General features: G+C 39.1%; 1 protein-coding gene across 2 annotated transcripts; it reads right to left on the reverse strand.

Moving 5' to 3' along the window:
- Window positions 1-6,414, reverse strand: G6PC2 (glucose-6-phosphatase catalytic subunit 2). Of its 2 annotated transcripts, XM_068543937.1 has the most exons (5): window positions 6,197-6,414; window positions 5,512-5,621; window positions 3,433-3,544; window positions 1,307-1,422; window positions 1-512 (listed from the first exon to the last, which is right to left on the reverse strand). In XM_068543937.1, the coding sequence occupies exons 1-5, from the start codon at window positions 6,412-6,414 to the stop codon at window positions 1-3; spliced, it is 1,068 nt and encodes a 355-aa protein (XP_068400038.1). The 2 variants fall into 2 exon arrangements, with proteins under 2 accessions (XP_068400038.1, XP_068400039.1); XM_068543938.1 differs by lacking the exon at window positions 1,307-1,422 and having other exon boundaries at window positions 488-512.
- Between the last annotated feature and the right edge of the window lie 12,238 nt (window positions 6,415-18,652).

An 18,652-nucleotide genomic window follows, 5' to 3' on the forward strand; every position in this document is an offset into this window, starting at 1 on the left:
CTAATGAATCTTTTTTTCACTCGGTTTCATTAACATATGAATACAGTAGGGAATCAGGGCAACCACAGTCAGTGGGATGGACGCACTTTTACAGAAAGACAGCACGTAAAATAAATACTCCGTGTGAGTCGGGATCTTGATGAAATGGTAGAGCTGCATTGTGGTCAACGAGGCCAGGGTGCAGAGCAGCCGGAAGCTCAGCCTATAGCCGTTTTCCCCTCGGCAGCTCCTAAGGAACATCTCCGAGTTGATTGCAAAGCCCAAGCCAAAGAGGACCCCAAGGTTTCTCACGAGTCCAGCAAAAGGCGTGGTGTCAATGTGGATCCAGTCAGGGTTGGCACACCACTTCTTGGCTATGGGCACGGACCACAGCAGGTCAATGTCAAGCAGTCTGAGAAGCAGGTAAAAGCCAAGTGCAAACAGGAAGAGGAAGAGGTTGGTCTTCAAGTATGTGCTCAGGCTGGCCGTTTGGATCCTTGGAGTGTGTTCAAAGGCCTCTGCCACAAGCATGCCTGGGGATTGGAAAGAGACACTGAAGATAACCGTGTGCCTTTGAGCCTCTCAGGAATTATTCCTCTCTGCATTAAAGAATTTAGCCATAGTTTTCAGTGATAAAGGGCTGTAGAAACCTAGGTTCTATCCATTTTCCAAAGCCCTTTTTTAAGGCAATAACTAAAACCACACTTGCCCCATGGTCTTTTCACCATCCACATTAGTGCAGGGGGCTGGGTCAGGAGTCCAGGGCACTGAGTGACAACCACTTTATAGGCAGAGCACTGATCTAGGTGCTTGCAATTAATTTTTCAATTGCCACAGCCAATTAACGTAGAGAGCCTTTAAAAGGTACATGGGGCTGAACAGTGTAAACTCAGTCATGGTGAATGCTGCCTTGGAAATACAAAGCAGCTGCTGAATGAAGTCCACAGTCAGGTAATAATCACTGCAGGTATTTCAGAGAGAGTGGCATGGTGTGCAGGTTGGAAGGCCTTATTAAATCCCCCAAACCGAGACACAAGCACGCCATCCTAAGTGGTGGTTTGGGAGTTGGACTCAGCTCTAGCCACATTTCAGAGAAGCCCATCTCACTAAGAGGTAATGGGTTTATCCTACTGAGTGAGAATGTGCCATTGTGTCCATGGAGACTTTGAAAGGTGTGAGGAACCACTTAAGCTCCCAGGGTAGCATTAAGTATCAGTGGCTTGACAGGATTACCTGAGATTGGGGAACATTAGCAGAGAGAGTCAACATAAAACAAATGACAGTAAAGCGTTCAATGACACAACTAAAGGTAAGTGATCATATTTACCACCAATTACTCCAAGAATAACTTGATGAGGAAAATGTGTTGCTATGAATACTCTGGAGATGCAGACACTGATTTGAATCAACCAAAAAAGACTCCAAAGAAATGACCAGGTGAGTCTACGATGGAAGAATAGATACAAGCATAAAAGGCAAAGAAATTGTATCATTCATAAAAACGGGGGGGGGGGGGGAGGGAGGTGACACCAGATGATCTTTCTCAGAGGAATCTTCTAGCTGTGATATAATATCATGATTCTAGAGTTTTTTCTTCCAGAATATTTTTCTATGTACTCCATAGGATTTGAAAAGCTTTAACAGATGTTTCTACATTCATCAATGCATTAAACTTAACCAGTGGTATATCCTGAGATTTTAATAAATGCTATAAAAGGAAGCCAACTTGGCATCCTGAAAATTATTTTAATGAAGTAGGGGAAATTCAAGTTTGGGGGAATTATTAATGTCCACAACGATCAAGAATGAATTATATGTATTTTTTACTCCTTGTCACATGTGCTTCCTCTTTCCTCTCTCAGCCTCTCTTTGCTTGAAGAAAACTCACTGGAGAGGCAGCTGCCACGCTGATAAAAACACATGAGCATTCCATCAAGGGCAAGTTTTCACTGGGTTTAATTTCACAGACTCTCAAGAGTCCTGGCTCCTTGTTTTTTGACACGTAGAAAATAAGGAACAGAAAAGTGACCTATGGGTTATATGTCTTGGATTAGAAGCAGCAGTGTGCAGAAAACTTATAAAAATATTTAAATCCAAGCAATGCTCATCATTTTAATACAAAAAGAATTAGCAATAATGAGTTCTAGGAATCCTTGAGTGTTCTGAATGATTTGTTCCTGATAATTGGACCAAACTTTGATTACTGAAAAATTAAGGAATAGAGAGAAACAAGACTTTCAAAGAGAAAGTAAGCAGGAGTTATCCATATGGAAGAATCAATAAGGGTGTGGTAATGTTTAGGTAAGGTGTAGGCACTCAATACATTTTGAGGGATGAAGGAAATGTTGCAGTTATAAGAATCAAAGAGGAGTCAAGAGAATTTTTTTTTAGAAGAAACAAATGATTTTCCAGGTTTGGGAATTGGAGGAGAAAATGAACTACAGAGAAAAGGTGAGGCTTAGCTAGATTCCTACTTTGAAAAACTGTCTATGGATAGAAAATGTTAATTTCTTTTAATTACAACAACTCTCTATTGTTGCTGTTTGGGATAACGAATACCTTAAGGCATACTGGTCACAGTCTCATCAGGATAAACTTTAAAGATGCCCAAATTCCTTTGGTTACTTGTTTTGTATATTACCCAATATTACTCTAAAAAGTAGAATATGAGATGGATCTTGGAAATTTTTTATTATAAAGAACTTATATAATGGTGTATGTTTCAGTATTTTTTATGCAATTAACTGGCAAATCTTATCTCAGGTAGCCTAATAGTTTATGATTAAAGTGGTGCTCAGAATTGTTTTAATGATAAAGTATATCAGGAAAGAAAAGAAGGAAAAAGTCAAATTTCTACAAAAATTTTGAATAATCTTAAAGGTCTAGGCCTTTCGGAATGTTATGAATCTACTAACATTAAATCTACTAACATTCAAATTTAAGTTTGTCTCTAGAATGTTTTTAATTTAAAAGGTTGCATAATCTTTAAAGCTAGAATATATTTTATTGATGTCAAAATCATTGGCTATTCAAAGAAGAAAGCATAATTATATGAAAGTAACGGATGCATTCAAGGGGAATGATGCTTCTCAAAATGTCTAGTTAATCTTAAAGCAAGGGAATGTGCATGCAAAAATACATCATTATGTAATTTTAGATGACCTATTTGTGAGCTACCAAAGTGATTATTGTATTATGGAAACCCAAAGGCACATTTAGAAAATCATTAATCAATTAAACATATCCAACCCTATAATGTAATTGCTGTGAACTAATTAAGGTATTATCTTAAAGCAAAATATTAATTTTCTATTCATTTTGATATTTTGGATATGATAGAATTGAATAAGCACATTTCAATAACTAAAAATACACTAAGCTGAATTTTTCAAAAGACTTTCTGTGTTTGAAACTGTCATGTTCCAGGGCTACAGAGACTGGAGCAAAGCTGACCTGTGCAGAGTGGTGAATGACTTATCCATCCGACTGATGGTGTGGCCCAGGGCAGCTGTCACCATGACATACCAGACACATGATGAGCCCATTGCATGGCCAGATGGACTTCCTGCAACAAGAAAGTGGCAATCCATTTGAAAGGTGGCTAATAGAGTATGACTATCAGAAATGGACAATAGAATAGCACATTAGCCATGAAAATTATAAATAACTCAGAAAAAAAAAAAAAGCCACGGGGCACAGGCTCTATGTAATGTTTAGAAATAGGTAGAAATAAAGAAAACTGAGTCAAATTGAGCCTCAAAATACTATTTCAAATTTTTTCCCCAGGTTATTCAAGTTCATCGAAGTCCAGAAATCAAAATGTTCAAGGGTAACTAAGAACTCAGGCTGTTGCATCAGAAAATCTGCCACATCCTTAGTCATTCTTCATATCTAATTGTTTTTAATTGATGAGAAAACTGAAGTACTTGGATTGGATCTTGAATCAGCTTATTTTCCTTGGGTTGAAAAGTCAAACATCTAAAGGCTATCATTGTTATGTCTGATTTACCAACTGACTGCTGAGTACCAACAGCTACCCCCATGCCTATCTTGTGGCTGGCCACTGCAGAAGGAGTCTTTGTCATTAAAAGGATGAGGGAAGCTATAAAGGGGTATTAATCCTGGCAGAAGAAATCAGCAGGCAGGTAACCTTTCTATTCCCGGAATGTCTTTCCCATGTTGCTTGATCTTTTTTTAAAAATCACTTTACTTTGATGTCCTCCCTGAGTTTTTACCAAGGGGAGATTCCTTCAGGTTAAACACCAGTCTCTTTTTGAAGAACACTAAGTTAAATAAAGACTAATCTATTTCTTATAGATCTGTTTCTTTCAAGTCTATTTCTTAAACAGGAATTTTCAGAGCCTTTTATATGCTTCATGAGTTGTACATCTCCAAGGAGTGAATGTAAAATGTAATATTTCTTTTCTTTTTTTTCAGAAAATGTCTCATAAGACAGAACACATGCTGGGAAGTTCTGGGGTAAACCAAAGTAGCATTTCAATTGTTTGAAAGGCTATCCATCCATCCATCCATCCATCCATCCATCCATTCATCCATCCATCCCACACTGCTTTCACAAAGGTAAAATACACACCATCCCTGACATGATGGAATGCACAGTCTATTGGAGGAGCCAGATATTAAAGAATTAACTATAATATAGTTTGATAAGTACTGTAACAGATGGACGTCTACTCTTATGAGAGCAAAAAATAAAGATATCCAGAAAACTTACTAGGAACTTACACATTGACTGTATTCAGGGTTAGTCTCAGGATGTCAAATGCCAAGAACTTTAGGCTATGTAACAAATTGTGGTGAGGTGAGGTACAATATAACACAGTCTTAGAAATTAAAACAACATGTAGTTTACCTTTATATATATATTTTAAAAAACCTTTTTTAAAATCTTAAACTCAACTCCCATAGTAAAGATTTTACACTCATACAAAGTCTTACTTATAATAAAAAAGAAAGTGGATCAAGAAGTCTACTTATATACTGTATACACAAGAGAAAAAAGAAATTTGAAAGAAATAATTATAAGATTAGAGAGAATTTCTATAGGCAATAGTAATACCAGGAAGTCCTTATCTTTCTTACGGAAACTGTGTCTATTGTCTCCTCATTCATGTGATTCTCAGAAGATAATAACTGTGAAAGTTGCACAGCAACAGATAAATCAACATTTCTAGGATTTAATATAGTTTTTGGGGGATTTGTTCTAGCTAATTGTTTTTTGTTTGTTTCAGTATCAAACCACGACATTCTTCTAAAAAATGCCAACCATAAAATCATTTGGGGACTATTCTCTTAATAAACGCTTTTACAAATACAAAAATGAAATTTTCTTACTCATAAAACTTTTGTCCTTTTCATTAGTAATTTTTGTTTATGAACTTTTAGCATCCTCATGCATGACATTTTCTTTAGTACCCTGTATGATATCGTACAGTTATTAGATGATAATCATACACAATGGCTCTCTATTGGAATATCTTTAGTTAACCTGCGACTGCTATAATTGCTTACCTGGACCTGTTTCACACGTAGTGGGGAACTGTTCAAGGCATGGACTTGAGTGATTTGGGTAAATCTGAGTTTCTTGGACCCACCAGTAAGGCCGATGACCAAATAATATCCTGTATTTAAAGAAATATAAATATGCATATATATTTAAATATACAACTATCACTTAATTGGAGACTAACGATTCTCTCCTATAAAAATGAGTCAAGCAGAACATTGATGGGGAAAACTCGTGATTAAAAGACTTTGAAAGAACTTGCTTTCTGGCCTGTGTCTCAATACAGAGCATGACAGTCATTTGGAGTTTGGGCATCCTAGGTTCCAATAAAAACAGGGACTTTTTTCCTTGCAGGCAAAGTCCTTGGGTGCTTTGGATACTTAGACTGGAAATATCAAAGTGGTTCCTGGAATTATCAATCTGTTCATTATGGCGCTGCTCGTTTAACTCACTCCTTGGTTAATCCCATCATATATGTAACAGGCTTTTGGAATTTTCTTCTAAGCCAGATCAAGTATACATTTCTATGCCTTTATGTAAGTTCTATTTAGGAATAGGTGTTTCAAGTTAGCTGGTATGTTTGAAAGATTTTCCAAGTAAAACTATACACATCTGAAATGTGATCATTAAGACCAAGCTACAAATTTAAGAATAAGCTTTAGGAAAAATGAAACAAAACAGAAGGCTTACCATTTAAAAATAAGATTGAACCAATCCCCAACGACTGCTACCCATATCATCTTGGTTCCAACTGCCTGATTAAGTTGAAACCAAAGTGGAAAATAAATAGAAAAGATATTCCGGGGATCTCCAACATTGGACATAAAATTTAGAAAACTGTAGTAAGCTCGGTAGTCCTTCTGCAAATGCTGAATAATGAGCACTCCGTTCCTATGAAGGAAATCCATCTTGAAAGAGAGGCAATTCTAAACATAGAGCAAGTGGAGCCGAAGTGCTCTGAGTCCCACTGTTTTTATATGGTACCTTCGTGGCGTGTCCAGCCATTACTGCGACATGTGATACTGACCATCTGTGGAGAGGGCATGTCTGCCCTCCTCTACTGAAAAGCTCATCTGTTTATGATTTTACCTGGTGCCAAAGAGGTGAAGTACATGCTGATCTGTGACAAGTAGACGAGAAATTTGGGTAGAGACACAATGCATTTCTTATGCAATCTTTCTTTTGTGTGAACAGTTGGATCATGTTTGCTTGAAATTTTTTGCACAGTTCATTTCCTTCAAGGAGAGAGACATTAGCAATTTCTATGCTTGGCTAGAAGACTATGCAAATAATTACTGCATGTCAAATAGCCCTTAAAGCCATGCATTTTAATTTAAAATAGACTGTGGCTCTGACTATTTTATTGGGTCTTTCAGGAAAATGGATGAGTAAATATCTGGGCATGAAAAATTTATATGATACGACAGATTGTTTTCTGATTGCAGACTTTTAAATAAAAAATATTTTGAGATTTCTTTAACAAAGAGAATAATATGATGGATATGGAACAGAGAAGGAAATACATGGAATATATGAAATCTGGAAGGAAATGTGTTGCTTTTTGACCATGAAGCCAGAAAGCAGAGCTGGAGATCACTGGGTAGTAGATCTCCTGGGTAGTAGAACCGTTAGGAATGAGACATACTTTTATTGACTAGAGAATACAATTGAGAGCATGGGAGACTTGCTCACGTGACAGATTTCAAAGGGCTTTTGACCAATCAGGAAAATGGTTTGCTGAAAACAGAGCGTGCAGTACAAGTACATGGGAAGCACCAAAACAAACATGTAGATTGGGAATAAACAGAAGGGCAGCTCAAAAGGAACTATGAATCTAAGTCAGAAATGAGATGCTGGATTTCAGAGAGCAAAGTTTTGTCTGCGAGGATGTCTGTGAAAGCTATCAAGCCCCACCAGGTGGCGGAGGGTGGAGGTAGGTAACCTGACTTATTTTACCATTCAAAGTGTTGTCTTTGCTACTCCCAGCTACTTAGGCATCTTCTTCACAGGCTGTAAGTATCACTTTGAGCTTCTCTTGGAGCCCTGCCCCATCATTTAACGGCACCTTGTTATGGGGATCCAGTGTCTACAGGTATCTCCCCAGGCTCTGTGGCTTCTCCTAGAGGAAATGTCTTGATTGACCATTAAAATCTTTTGGGGTGCTTCCAAACATCTCACGTCTTTGTCCTACCCCAGATAAATTAAATTTCTGGTGATGGGACCTAGGCATTGGCATTTTAAAAATACTTTCCAAATGATTGCAATGTGCAGTCAGGGTTAAGAATCACTGGGATAAAGCAATTCATATATAACCTATTCTTCTTTTGGTCTTAAACCCCTCTCTATGCCAAAATTCAACCTGAAAGAAACTTCAATGACATTTAATATGTCAGGTATTGGGTGTAGCTGGATTTCCTGTCAAATTCGATTTTTGCACTAAGTGATTTTCTTGTTATCAAGACTTCAGAGAATCTATCTCTAGAATTAAAAAAAAAAAACAAAACCCTAATTTCCAGAAGAGGTGAAGCAATGGTGGCAGTTGAAATGCACTCCTCGTAAAACAGGACATAGTGATGGCAACTTTGCTCACTGAGTTTTCTGGGCTGCTCACCTGGAAGGAGCTTAAAATACAGCCTGGTTTCTGTGGGTGAGAACTCGGGTCTGATAGTCACTAAGTGGGATGGCAAATGGCACCAGGTCATTTTTCAGAAAGTGACTTTACAAGGCTTCCAGGAAATGAATATTAATCTCTGTCCACAGTGAGAGCCTTACCAGTCTCCTTTATCATTCTTATTGCAGTGGGAGGAGAACCAGGAAGTAGTCAGCCAGCCCTGGTTCTCCCCACATTTTGCTCTTCCCTCAGGCAGCCCATGAATTACACTTACCCTCCTTCTGCCAGTAGTGTGCTAATCTGAATCCGAGTGATGTAAACGCTGGGATAAAATCAATTGTGCTGAAAACTCAGTTGTGCTTTAGAATGTCTTGCATTTATGCTCTGCCAATTATTTACCTTTAAAAATACTCCATCTTATTATCCAATTTTAACTTCACAGAGGTCTAGTAGTCCTCATTTTAGGGATGAGGAAATGAACAAGTAACCTGCCCCAGGTCATTTCTTTAGTGCAGGAGCCTTGTTTGGAGATGAAATTTTGTTTCCAGGGCAATGTTTCTTCTTAGTCTAAGCCTTGGCTGGGTTGCTCAAGGCCAACATTGGTGAGATTTTTAAACAGCTGCAAAATGAATAAAAGCTGATGCTATAACCAGCTTGTTTCAAATGCTTTCAACCACCCAGAACTGCAGTTTACCTGTATCATGACTGGTTGACACTGAAGCACATCTGGCCAGCTGCTTGATCACTAAGAGAACTTCACAGATACATTCACCACTTTGAATTGTTGGCTGGGTTATCCCATCATTTGACAGCAAGGACACAGTGGGGATTCAGTGGCTATTATTACCTTCCCAGTCACTGACATCTTCCCTGAAGGAAATATCAAGCGGCATGAAGACGGGCACCTCAGGGCTTGAAGGTGGCTCTGATTCCCATCCTCTACTGATGGCCCTGGGACCCAGCACACATTTTCTTCTCTGGGAACAGTCATGTATAGAAGTAAATTAAAGCCACCCAAATGAGAGCAAACAGAGGTTATTTACTATTCTGCTCACTATAGCAAGAGTCAGCCACCGTCTCATGCATCTGACACACACTCAAAAATGGGCAGAGGAGTGAGAACACTTTATAGTGAAAAGAAGGAAGGCCTCAGGTATGTTCTGATAAGAGGTTGTTGGCATGGGCAAGCTAGAGAGGAGTTTACAAGAAGCAGAGCATCTTAGGTGAGTGGTTTGGGAAACATATTTTGCTTTCTCTGGTTGGTCCTGAGTTGAAGCCAGGGGCAAAAAATAGGGAAGCTAGCAATCACTGACCAAGTCCTGACCGTTCTTGGCATTTTGCTTCAGAGGCTGTGGTCAAAGTTCTGTTGTCATGTTTGGTCCAGCCATTGTCCATTTGTATATTCAGTCTTTCACAAGACAAATTGAATAAGCATATGTCAGAAGTAGTTTGTGTGGCATCCCACCAAGAAATAAGGGACTCCCATGTCTATCCTGTGATTCTATAATTCTTATTATTCATTGAGTTAAAATGAAGACATACACTTGCTTGCCAAGGACAAATCAATTTATTCAAGTATATCAATACTCTGTGAGGCATTAGCCTTGACTAATCAGAGTCTGTGCTCCTGGCTTTTTTGTTTTTGCATATTCAGGTTCTATAATTTTCATAATCTCTTTAATGAACCACGAGGAAGGACATTGTTTTATTCTTTTTCTAAGAAGTGTTTGAGCTACATATTTCATCATATGCATTTTCTTCAGAAACATCCTTAAATCAAGGTGTGAATGATATCAGATACATTGTGTCTTATAATTAAAAATTCAACTTCTTGCTCATTCAGTCCTTCAGAGTCTGTGGACTGTACGGAAGTTGGCTGCACATTAGCTTTTCATCTTAGGTGGATAATTTAGAAAGACTGTCGCCTGAGGACCATCTGGTTCTGTAGACTGTGGGATGATTAACCAAAGCAAAGCACCTTGATTTCTTTCGCCTTTTAACAGGATCTGCAAAATCGGTTTCTTCCCCATAGTTCATCATTTTTCACTATTCACAGCTTAGCTTATATGAACTTTCTCAGAGTTGCCTTCTCTGATGAGCTTCCTCGCCATTCCTGTAATAGTGCTTTCTCTCCAACGCTCTTTTCTTTTAGGGATTGTATTAGTCTGCCAGGGCTAATATATGCAGTACCAGACTGGGTATTTTGTTTTTGTTTTTGTTTTTAATTAATTTATTTATTTTTGGCTGCGTTGGGTCTTCGTTGCTGCACGCAGGCTTTCTCTAGTTGCGGTGAGCGGGGGCTACTCTTCGTTGTGGTGCACGGGCTTCTCACTGCGGTGGCTTCTCTTGTTGCAGAGCACGGGCTCTAGGCACGCGGGCTTCAGTAGTTGTGGCACGCGGGCTCAGTAGTTGTGGCTCACGGGCTTAGTTGCTCTGCGGCATGCGGGATCTTCCCGGACAAGGGGTCGAACCCGTGTCCCCTGTATTGGCAGGCAGATTCTTAACCACTGCGCCACCAGGGAAGTCCAGACTGGGTGGTTTAGATAACAGAAATTAGAGCCTACAAGTCTGAGATGAAGGTGTCGGCAGGGTTGATTTCTTCAGAGGCCTCTGTCCTTGGCTTGCAGGTGGCATCTTCTCCCTGTGTCCTCACATGTTCTTCCTTCTGTACAAATGTGTCTTAATCTCTTTTTATAAAGACAGCAGTCATACTGCATTAAGTCCCACCCTAATGACTTCATTTTAACTTAATTACTTCTTTAAATACCCTAACTCCAAATAGTCACATTCGGTAGTACTGTGGGTTAAGACTTCGACATATGAATTTGGGGGGATGCAATTCAGCGCATAACAGGAATTTAATTACAGTTTGTAATTGTATATTTGTCTTGAGGTTATGTGTTTAATCTCTCGCTCCTGCACCACAGTACAAGCTCCACAAAATAAGGGATCATGTTTGCTGTGTATACGAACCACCAGTACAGTCCCTAGCACAAGCCCATGCAGGGGCTGATTTCCCATGATGCTGGAGAATCTTGCATGGGCCCCTGCCAGGGCAGGTTATTGCTGAGAGCTGCTGCAAGTTGTAATACTAATTTTATAGTCTTTTTCTTAAAGAGAGGACCCAATATTAGAGAAGCTTTAGATCCCACAAGATCTGGAACTAACCCTAGATCTGTTATAGTTATTTAGTAAATGTTTCTTGAATGAATGGATTATTGAACAAAACTTGATGTGACTGCTACCTTATAAAGAGGCAGTTAATCTAAACTCGAATGCATTTTTCCACAGAGACGATGTTATAAGGTGTCCAGATCAAGAAAGCTTCTTTAAGGTAGAGAAAATTATGTAAAATGTTTGTCCAAGAAAAGAGTAATATTTGTATGCATCTGCTTATGTTTAAAGATAATAGAAGAATAAACAATTTAAAATGTTTTAAGGTTATCTATAAAGGAAAGAAGGGAATAGAGTGTAGGGAATGGGAAAAACTAAATTTCTTCAAATACACTTATTTTTTAGATTTGAATTTGAAGCCATGTAAATAGTTTACATAATTATAAAATTAAATTAAATTTTAAAAGTAATTCCTACAAAAATTTTAAAATGGAACACATGATGAAAAGGAAAACAGTGCTTACTTGACCCATTGTACCTGTAAACTATTCACTTCCAGCTCTACAGCACTTATACGTGTTTATGATTTTGTTCCTGTGGGAACCCTCTTTTAAAGCATTTCCTTAGTCCTCCTCAGTTTGCCATCTGCCACCAGTTGCTTGGGGTGGAGATGCTCCCCAGAACTTATCCTATGTGGGTCACAGCAGGAGGGAGATTCAGGAGGTTGGTTCTTTTTGGTACTAATAATCTTCGAGTGGATTTTTCCCACCAATAACAGAGCCTGCCTGATAAGCTGGGTCATTTCGAAGACAAGGTTGGTAGAGTTCAAGGTTTCTCCCAGATCGATTCACCAAGTGATGGAGCCAAGCCATTTCTAAGCTCTGTAGATCAAGATCAAAAAATGGATAGTTTCCTCTTCCTCCTTTTGAGGTTGTCTTTCTCAAAGTGTGGTCTATGGACCACCTGCATGCAGATTACCAGGCCCAGTTCAGATCACCTAATCAGACTCTTTGGGAACATGGTCCAGATATGTGCATTTTGGTAAGCTTCCTACATGGTTCTTATGCACATTAAATTTTAGAAGCTCCATCTTAATTCATCTCTCCCTTGATACAAGGCATCATACTCTTCCAGTGCATCCTAAGTGTAGTTTACCCTTCTTTATAGAACTTTCTCACTTCTACCCTAAGGCATTTTCTCTCAATTACCTTATTTGGGGCCTATACTATCCCACTCTTTCCCATGGATGTAGGCTTAGTGTGTTCTGGCATTCACCCTTTTAGAATCTCCTTTCCTTTCTTTTTTCATCTAAGGCCGTGGTAAACACCCCAAAAATCTTACCTATAATTAACATTAGTTTTTCTTGTTTTACCAAATAATGTGTATAAATGGAGCTGACTTCCAATTGTGAGATTCTTGATCAGAGTAGAGTAGAAGTAGGGCAAAGTGATAAAATTTCAGTCTTCCACTCAATTCTTCTGTTGCTTCTCCTTTGCACTGTGACATCTCTGCCTCTTCCTCCCTCTCTCCCTTTTCTCTTTCCTTCTTCCTCTCTCTCTCTCCTTGCCTCTGTCCCACCCTCACACTAAATACTTACTGAGCTCACTCTTTGAATCGGTCACAAACGTCAACCTTCTCCTATAGCGTGAGAGCAAAGACAACTCGAAGGGAGCAGACCCAAATCCGTACCATTCACCGTTGTATCTCGGAATCAAGCCAGGCGTCCTCCACATAATGAGGGGCTTCAGAAAATTGTACAGTCAACCACCATCCCCTTTAGGATCAATAGCTTTTCTTCCTGCTGTGGTAAACTCTGCATTTAACATGTTCTGTTCATGTTTTGTACGATGACTAGAACTCTGCTGTGCCAGTAACAGCGTGTCTGAACAAAAGAAATCTTTAGGAGTGTGTGCTTTGGGGTCTAATATTAGCCAAATCTGGTCACTAGGCTAGGAGTCCCTTACCTGAATTTGATTTATTTAGAGGTCGTTGAACTTCTTGAAATCGTATGCAAAATATTAGTGCATGTGCACATTTCTTTGAAGAAGGCCGTAGCTTTCACAAGATTCTCAATGGTATCCCCGACTCAGACAAGTTAAGTAGAGCATAAGTTTCACTGGGATCCCATCCACTCACTGTCCAAGGTGCTTATGCCCAGGATCCCCTCCTTTCCTCTGTCTCTTCAGAATTATCTACAGTCCTCCAGTCTCCTCAGCACAATTTGTTTGTCTTGATGCCGTTTTTCCTCTTAATGACTAGATTAAAAAAAATCTTTCGTTTGGGGGGCAGAGATAAACTAGGAGCTTGGGATTAACATATACACACTACTATATATAAAATAGGTAAACAACAAGGACCTACTGTATAGCACAGGGAACTATACTCAATAGCTTGTAATAACCTATAATGGAAAAGAATCTGAAAAAGAATATATCACTTTGCTGTACACTTGAAACTAACACAACATTTTAAATTAACTATATTTCAATTAAAAAAAAATCTTTTAACCCGATAGCCAGTCTCAAAACCCCATACTGGGGCTTCCCTGGTGGCGCAGTGGTTGAGAGTCCGCCTGCCAATGCAGGGGACACGGATTCAAGCCCTGGTCTGGGAAGATCCCACATGCCGCGGAGCAACTAGGCCCGTGAGCCACAACTACTGAGCCTGCGCGTCTGGAGCTTGTGCTCCGCAACAAGAGAGGCCGCGACAGTGAGAGGCCTGCACACCGCGATGAAGAGTGACCCCCGCTCGCCGCAACTAGAGAAAGCCCTCACACAGAAACGAAGACCCAACACAGCCAAAAATAAATAAATAAATTAATTAAAAAAACACACACACAAAAAAACCCCATACTGTTGCCTTATTTTTAGTTAATTCCAGTAGTTGAATGATTCCAGTTCTTCCCAGAACATTCTTATTCTGATTCATTTAGATTTTCCTGAGGTTTTGATTTGCAGTAAATCTTGCCTGTTTTACTTAGATTGCAACCTGTAGGACAGAGGCTAGAATTTCTTCAATATGCTTTGCCATGCCAAATATTATGTAACCACAAGATATATTCTTATAACATGAACCATTCATCTATGAGTTATAGCACTCACTGCAATTCAACATCATTCAGAGATATTTGCTTTTAGCTTGTGTCACTGGTGCAGTGGCAATAAACAAAAATTTCTTTTGGAGGCATTGACCTTTAATGTCTCTGTGCATGGTCATTCTCCTTTTACCACAAGCTTATCTGCCTTCTGCAAAATAAATTGTATTTAAGATCTCTCCAGTGTCACCTTGCAATGTAAAATGGATTTATTTCAGACCGAGTTTATACCGTAGTGACTTTCAGAAAATAATTACCTCCACTCTGGCTAGCATCCCAGGAATACTGGCATTCCATAATGACACTATTATAAGTGACCCAGCTACAGCTGTTCCAGGTTCCCCCTCCATGAGTCTCATTATGCATTCTTCCCTAGAAATGATCATGAACTATACATCTATAAACTTTTTCCTGGATCACCAAAGGACCCAGTGGAGTTGCCCTTGGACAATACTATTCATTTTCTTCACAGTAGAGTTAAGATACTTTATAGCTGGGTTCATATTTTGTAGATGGTCTAAAGAATTCCTACTATGTGTATTCTCAAACTTTAGTGTGCATTAGAATTACCTGGATGACTTGCTAAAGCACTAATTACTGGGACCCACATCCAGAGTTTTCAATTCAGTGGGAATGGAGATCAGTCTGAGAATTTGCATTTCCAACCAATTCCTAGATGAGGGTGATATTGTTGGGTGGGTGCAGAACATCACTTTTGAGCAGCACTAGTGGTGCAAGACATATTTCTTACCTGTACTGGTCAGGACAGGGATAACTCATACCTCAAGGAGCTTGTGGTCTCATAGGGAAGATATTTATGTAAATAACATACTGCTGTGTCCTTAGGGGCTAACAGATAGAGTAAGTGGACAAGAGGAAAAGCAGATTTAACTTTCAGCTTATGAGATCAGGGAAGCCTTTGTGGAGGAGGTGGCAAGTGACTGAGCCTTGACTGATGGTAGAATTTAGAAATGCAAGACTGCAGGATGAAATGGAGAAATACATTCATTTGAAATATATTGCATTAAAAACTGTAAAAAAAAAAATCCCCATTTTTTTTTAAGTCCCTGAAATTTATTTTTGTATATAGTGTGCAGTAAGGATCTAATTTTTTTCCTGTATGCTAATCAGTTAACTGTGTCATTAATGAATAGTCCATTTCCCCTGATTTTTTTTTAACATCTTTATTGCAGTATAATTGCTTTACAATGGTGTGTTAGTTTCTGCTTTATAACAAAGTGAATCAGTTATACATATACATATGTTCCCATATCTCTTCCCTCTTGCGTCTCCCTCCCTCCCACCCTCCCTATCCCACACCTCTAGGTGGTCACAAAGCACCGAGCTGATCTCCCTGTGCTGTGCGGCTGCTTCCCACTAGCTATCTATTTTATGTTTGGTAGTGTATATATGTCCATGCCACTCTCTCACTTTGTCACAGCTTACCCTTCCCCCTCCCCATATCATCAAGTCCATTCTCTAGTAGGTCTGTGTCTTTATTCTCGTCTTGCCCCTAGGTTCTTCATGACTTTTTTTTTTTTTCTTAGATTCCATATATATGTGTTAGCATATGGTATTTGTTTTTCTCTTTTTGACTTACTTCACTCTGTATGACAGACTCTAGGTCCATCCACCTCACTACAAATAACTCAATTTCATTTGTGAGGATCTTTTGGATGTTCCTGCCCACTCATACTAGAAGTCACCTAACAAAAATAGTCCACTAAAGAGGGCAAAAAAATGTCAGGTACAAGATGTTCACCTTAGTCTAAGAGATGTAGTTGCAACCTGTGTCAGTCTTGATTATCTCAAAGCCTTGCTAATGAGCACTTTTTCCATTTTGCTCACAGATCAGTCATGCGCGTCCAGATTCCATCAAAAATACATTAGAGAGATGTGCAAGCATTATTCTAATCTGAAGAAATAATTTATTACCTTGAACTAGTAATGGCCTAAAGAAATTGCTGAAAATGTTTTCTGATTATTGTTAAAAATTTAGTATTCATTACGCTGAAACTAAAATTGTATTTGTGAGACATTGGCAAATTATTAAATGGATAATGCTAAATAACCACACCTAACTGATTAATTAATTCAACTTGGATTGGGGTGGAAGGGTTGCATTCTGTATTTATCCAGACATAGCAGAATGCATGTTTCCTTAGAAGAAGAATTGTACAAGTAGTGTGACTGTCTTGTTTTGGGAGCTATATGCATCGCCTTAGCTAAAGTTAGTAATGAATTGCAACAATTTCTCTATTTCTTTGCTAACTTAGATTTTGTTCTATTTAAAGTCTTATTTATATGTGTTTTAATATGACAACCTATTGCATAGGAAGTAGGTAGGGTATAAATCATAAAACAAGAAACCATTTTGAGTACTTACCTTATAAGGACCTAGTCCAAGGTATTTGCATTTACTTTCTCTTTTAGTCTTCACATTGGGTATAGGAAGAAGATACTACTCTTACTGTTATTATTATTATTACCTTCACTTTACAGATAAGGAAACTGAGGTTCAAGAGACCAAGTAACTTGCCCACCGTCACACTTATCAAATGATGGAGCCTGGATGTCAAACCCAGGCAGTCTTACTACAGAGTTGAAGCTGTTACCCACTGTGTAATTAATTGAAGAAGTAAATTGACTACAGGACATTAGCACTTGGTTAATATGTACAACAATATCCTCTGAAACTGAACAGATGAAGATTATAACTCATGATGCTTCTGCCTCTCCACAACACCCCTCCCCCAACACACCAAACCTACTGTGAAGACAATTTCAATTCTGCCAGCAGTATCACCATTGTCTCAAACCTTAAATTACCTCTGACTTACTTCTCTCCTTGCACTTTTATATACAATACAGCCAATCAGAGACAGCAGGTAGCAACAATCTTAGTTATTAAAAGTTGTTTTTAATCTATTATTTTTTGTTTATTTTTTTATAGTATTGAACAATACTATATTAGTTTCAGGTATACAACGTAATGATTCAATATTTTTATAGAGTATATTCCATTTAAAGGTATTTATAGGGCTTCCCTCGTGGCTCAGTGGTTAAGAATCCACCTGCCAATACAGGCGACACGGGTTCGAGCTCTGGTCCGGGAAGATCCCACATGCCGCGGAGCAACTAAGCCCGTGCGCCACAACTACCGAAGCCCACGCGCCTAGAGCCCGTGCTCTGCAACAAGAGAAGCCACCACAATGAGAAGTCCGCGCACCGCAACGAAGAGTAGTCCCCGCTCACTGCAACTGGAGAAAGCCCGCGTGCAGCAACGAACACCCAACACAGCCAAAAATAAATAAATAAAACAAATTTATTAAAAAAAGGTATAAAATAGGGCTTCCCTGGTGGTGCAGTGGTTGAGACTCTGCCTGCCAGTGCAGGGAACACGGGTTCAAGCCCTGGTTTGGGAAGATCCCACATGCCACGGAGCAACTAGGCCCGTGAGCCACAATTACTGAGCCTGCGCGTCTGGAGCCTGTGCTCCGCAGCAAGAGAGGCCGCGATAGTGAGAGGCCCGCGCACCGCGATGAAGAGGGCCCCCCGCTCGCCGCAACTAGAGAAAGCCCTTGCACAGAAATGAAGACCCAACACAGCCAAAAATAAATAAATAAATAAATTAATTAATTAAAATTTGAAAAAAAGGTATAAAATATTGGCTATATTCCCTGTGCTGTACAACACATCCTTGTTGCTTATTTATTTTATACATAGTAGTGTGTACCTCTTAGTCCCCTACCCCTATCTTGCCCCTCTCTTGGCTATTAAGTTTTGTGTCATTGAATTTCTACTGGGGCAGGGACTACCGGTACTAGGTACTGCCTTTTAATGTCTCTTCTTTAATTTACAGGATCAAAAACAGAGAATGAAGAAATTTTGGAATTTGTTATTATTAGAAGCCAGTAAACAGTAATATTTCAGCCACTTCCCAATGAAGAGTTATTAAATCATGAGACAGATTATGCAATGGTATTTTTAGTAGTTTTATTAGTTTTATTTAATCTACGGGTAGTATCAAAGAAGAGGCTATATACTTGGCAACAGAATACAATTAAAGTCCAATATTTATATTTGTTGCATAAACTTTTATTTGAAATGGATGAATGGTCCGTCAGGCCAGTCCTCCAGGAACTATTGATACTTTGCCCAAGCAGAGAGGAGAGTCCAGCCGCTCTCAGAAAGAACTACCAATCCCAGAATGCCCTTTTCTCTATCTTTCCCGCGAGAATCCCGGAGGGCTAGCTCAACCAATCCCTTCATGAAGAGCCTATACTATCAGCCAATCAGAAGGCGAAAGGGTGCCCAAAGGCGGGAG

Source organism: Eschrichtius robustus, chromosome 5, assembly GCF_028021215.1.
Source record: "Eschrichtius robustus isolate mEscRob2 chromosome 5, mEscRob2.pri, whole genome shotgun sequence".
Classification (NCBI taxonomy): Eukaryota; Metazoa; Chordata; class Mammalia; order Artiodactyla; family Eschrichtiidae; genus Eschrichtius; species Eschrichtius robustus.

Excerpts from the sequence above, each read along its gene's own strand:
- G6PC2 (XM_068543937.1), bottom strand. The coding sequence starts at position 6,414 with ATGGATTTCCTTCATAGGAACGGAGTGCTCATTATTCAGCATTTGCAG. Across the intron at positions 5,622-6,196 it reads TTCAATCTTATTTTTAAATG|GATATTATTTGGTCATCGGC; the intron begins GTAAGCCTTCTG and ends CTTTAAATACAG. Across the intron at positions 1,423-3,432 it reads TCATTCACCACTCTGCACAG|ACTCACCTGGTCATTTCTTT; the intron begins GTCAGCTTTGCT and ends CTTCCATCGTAG.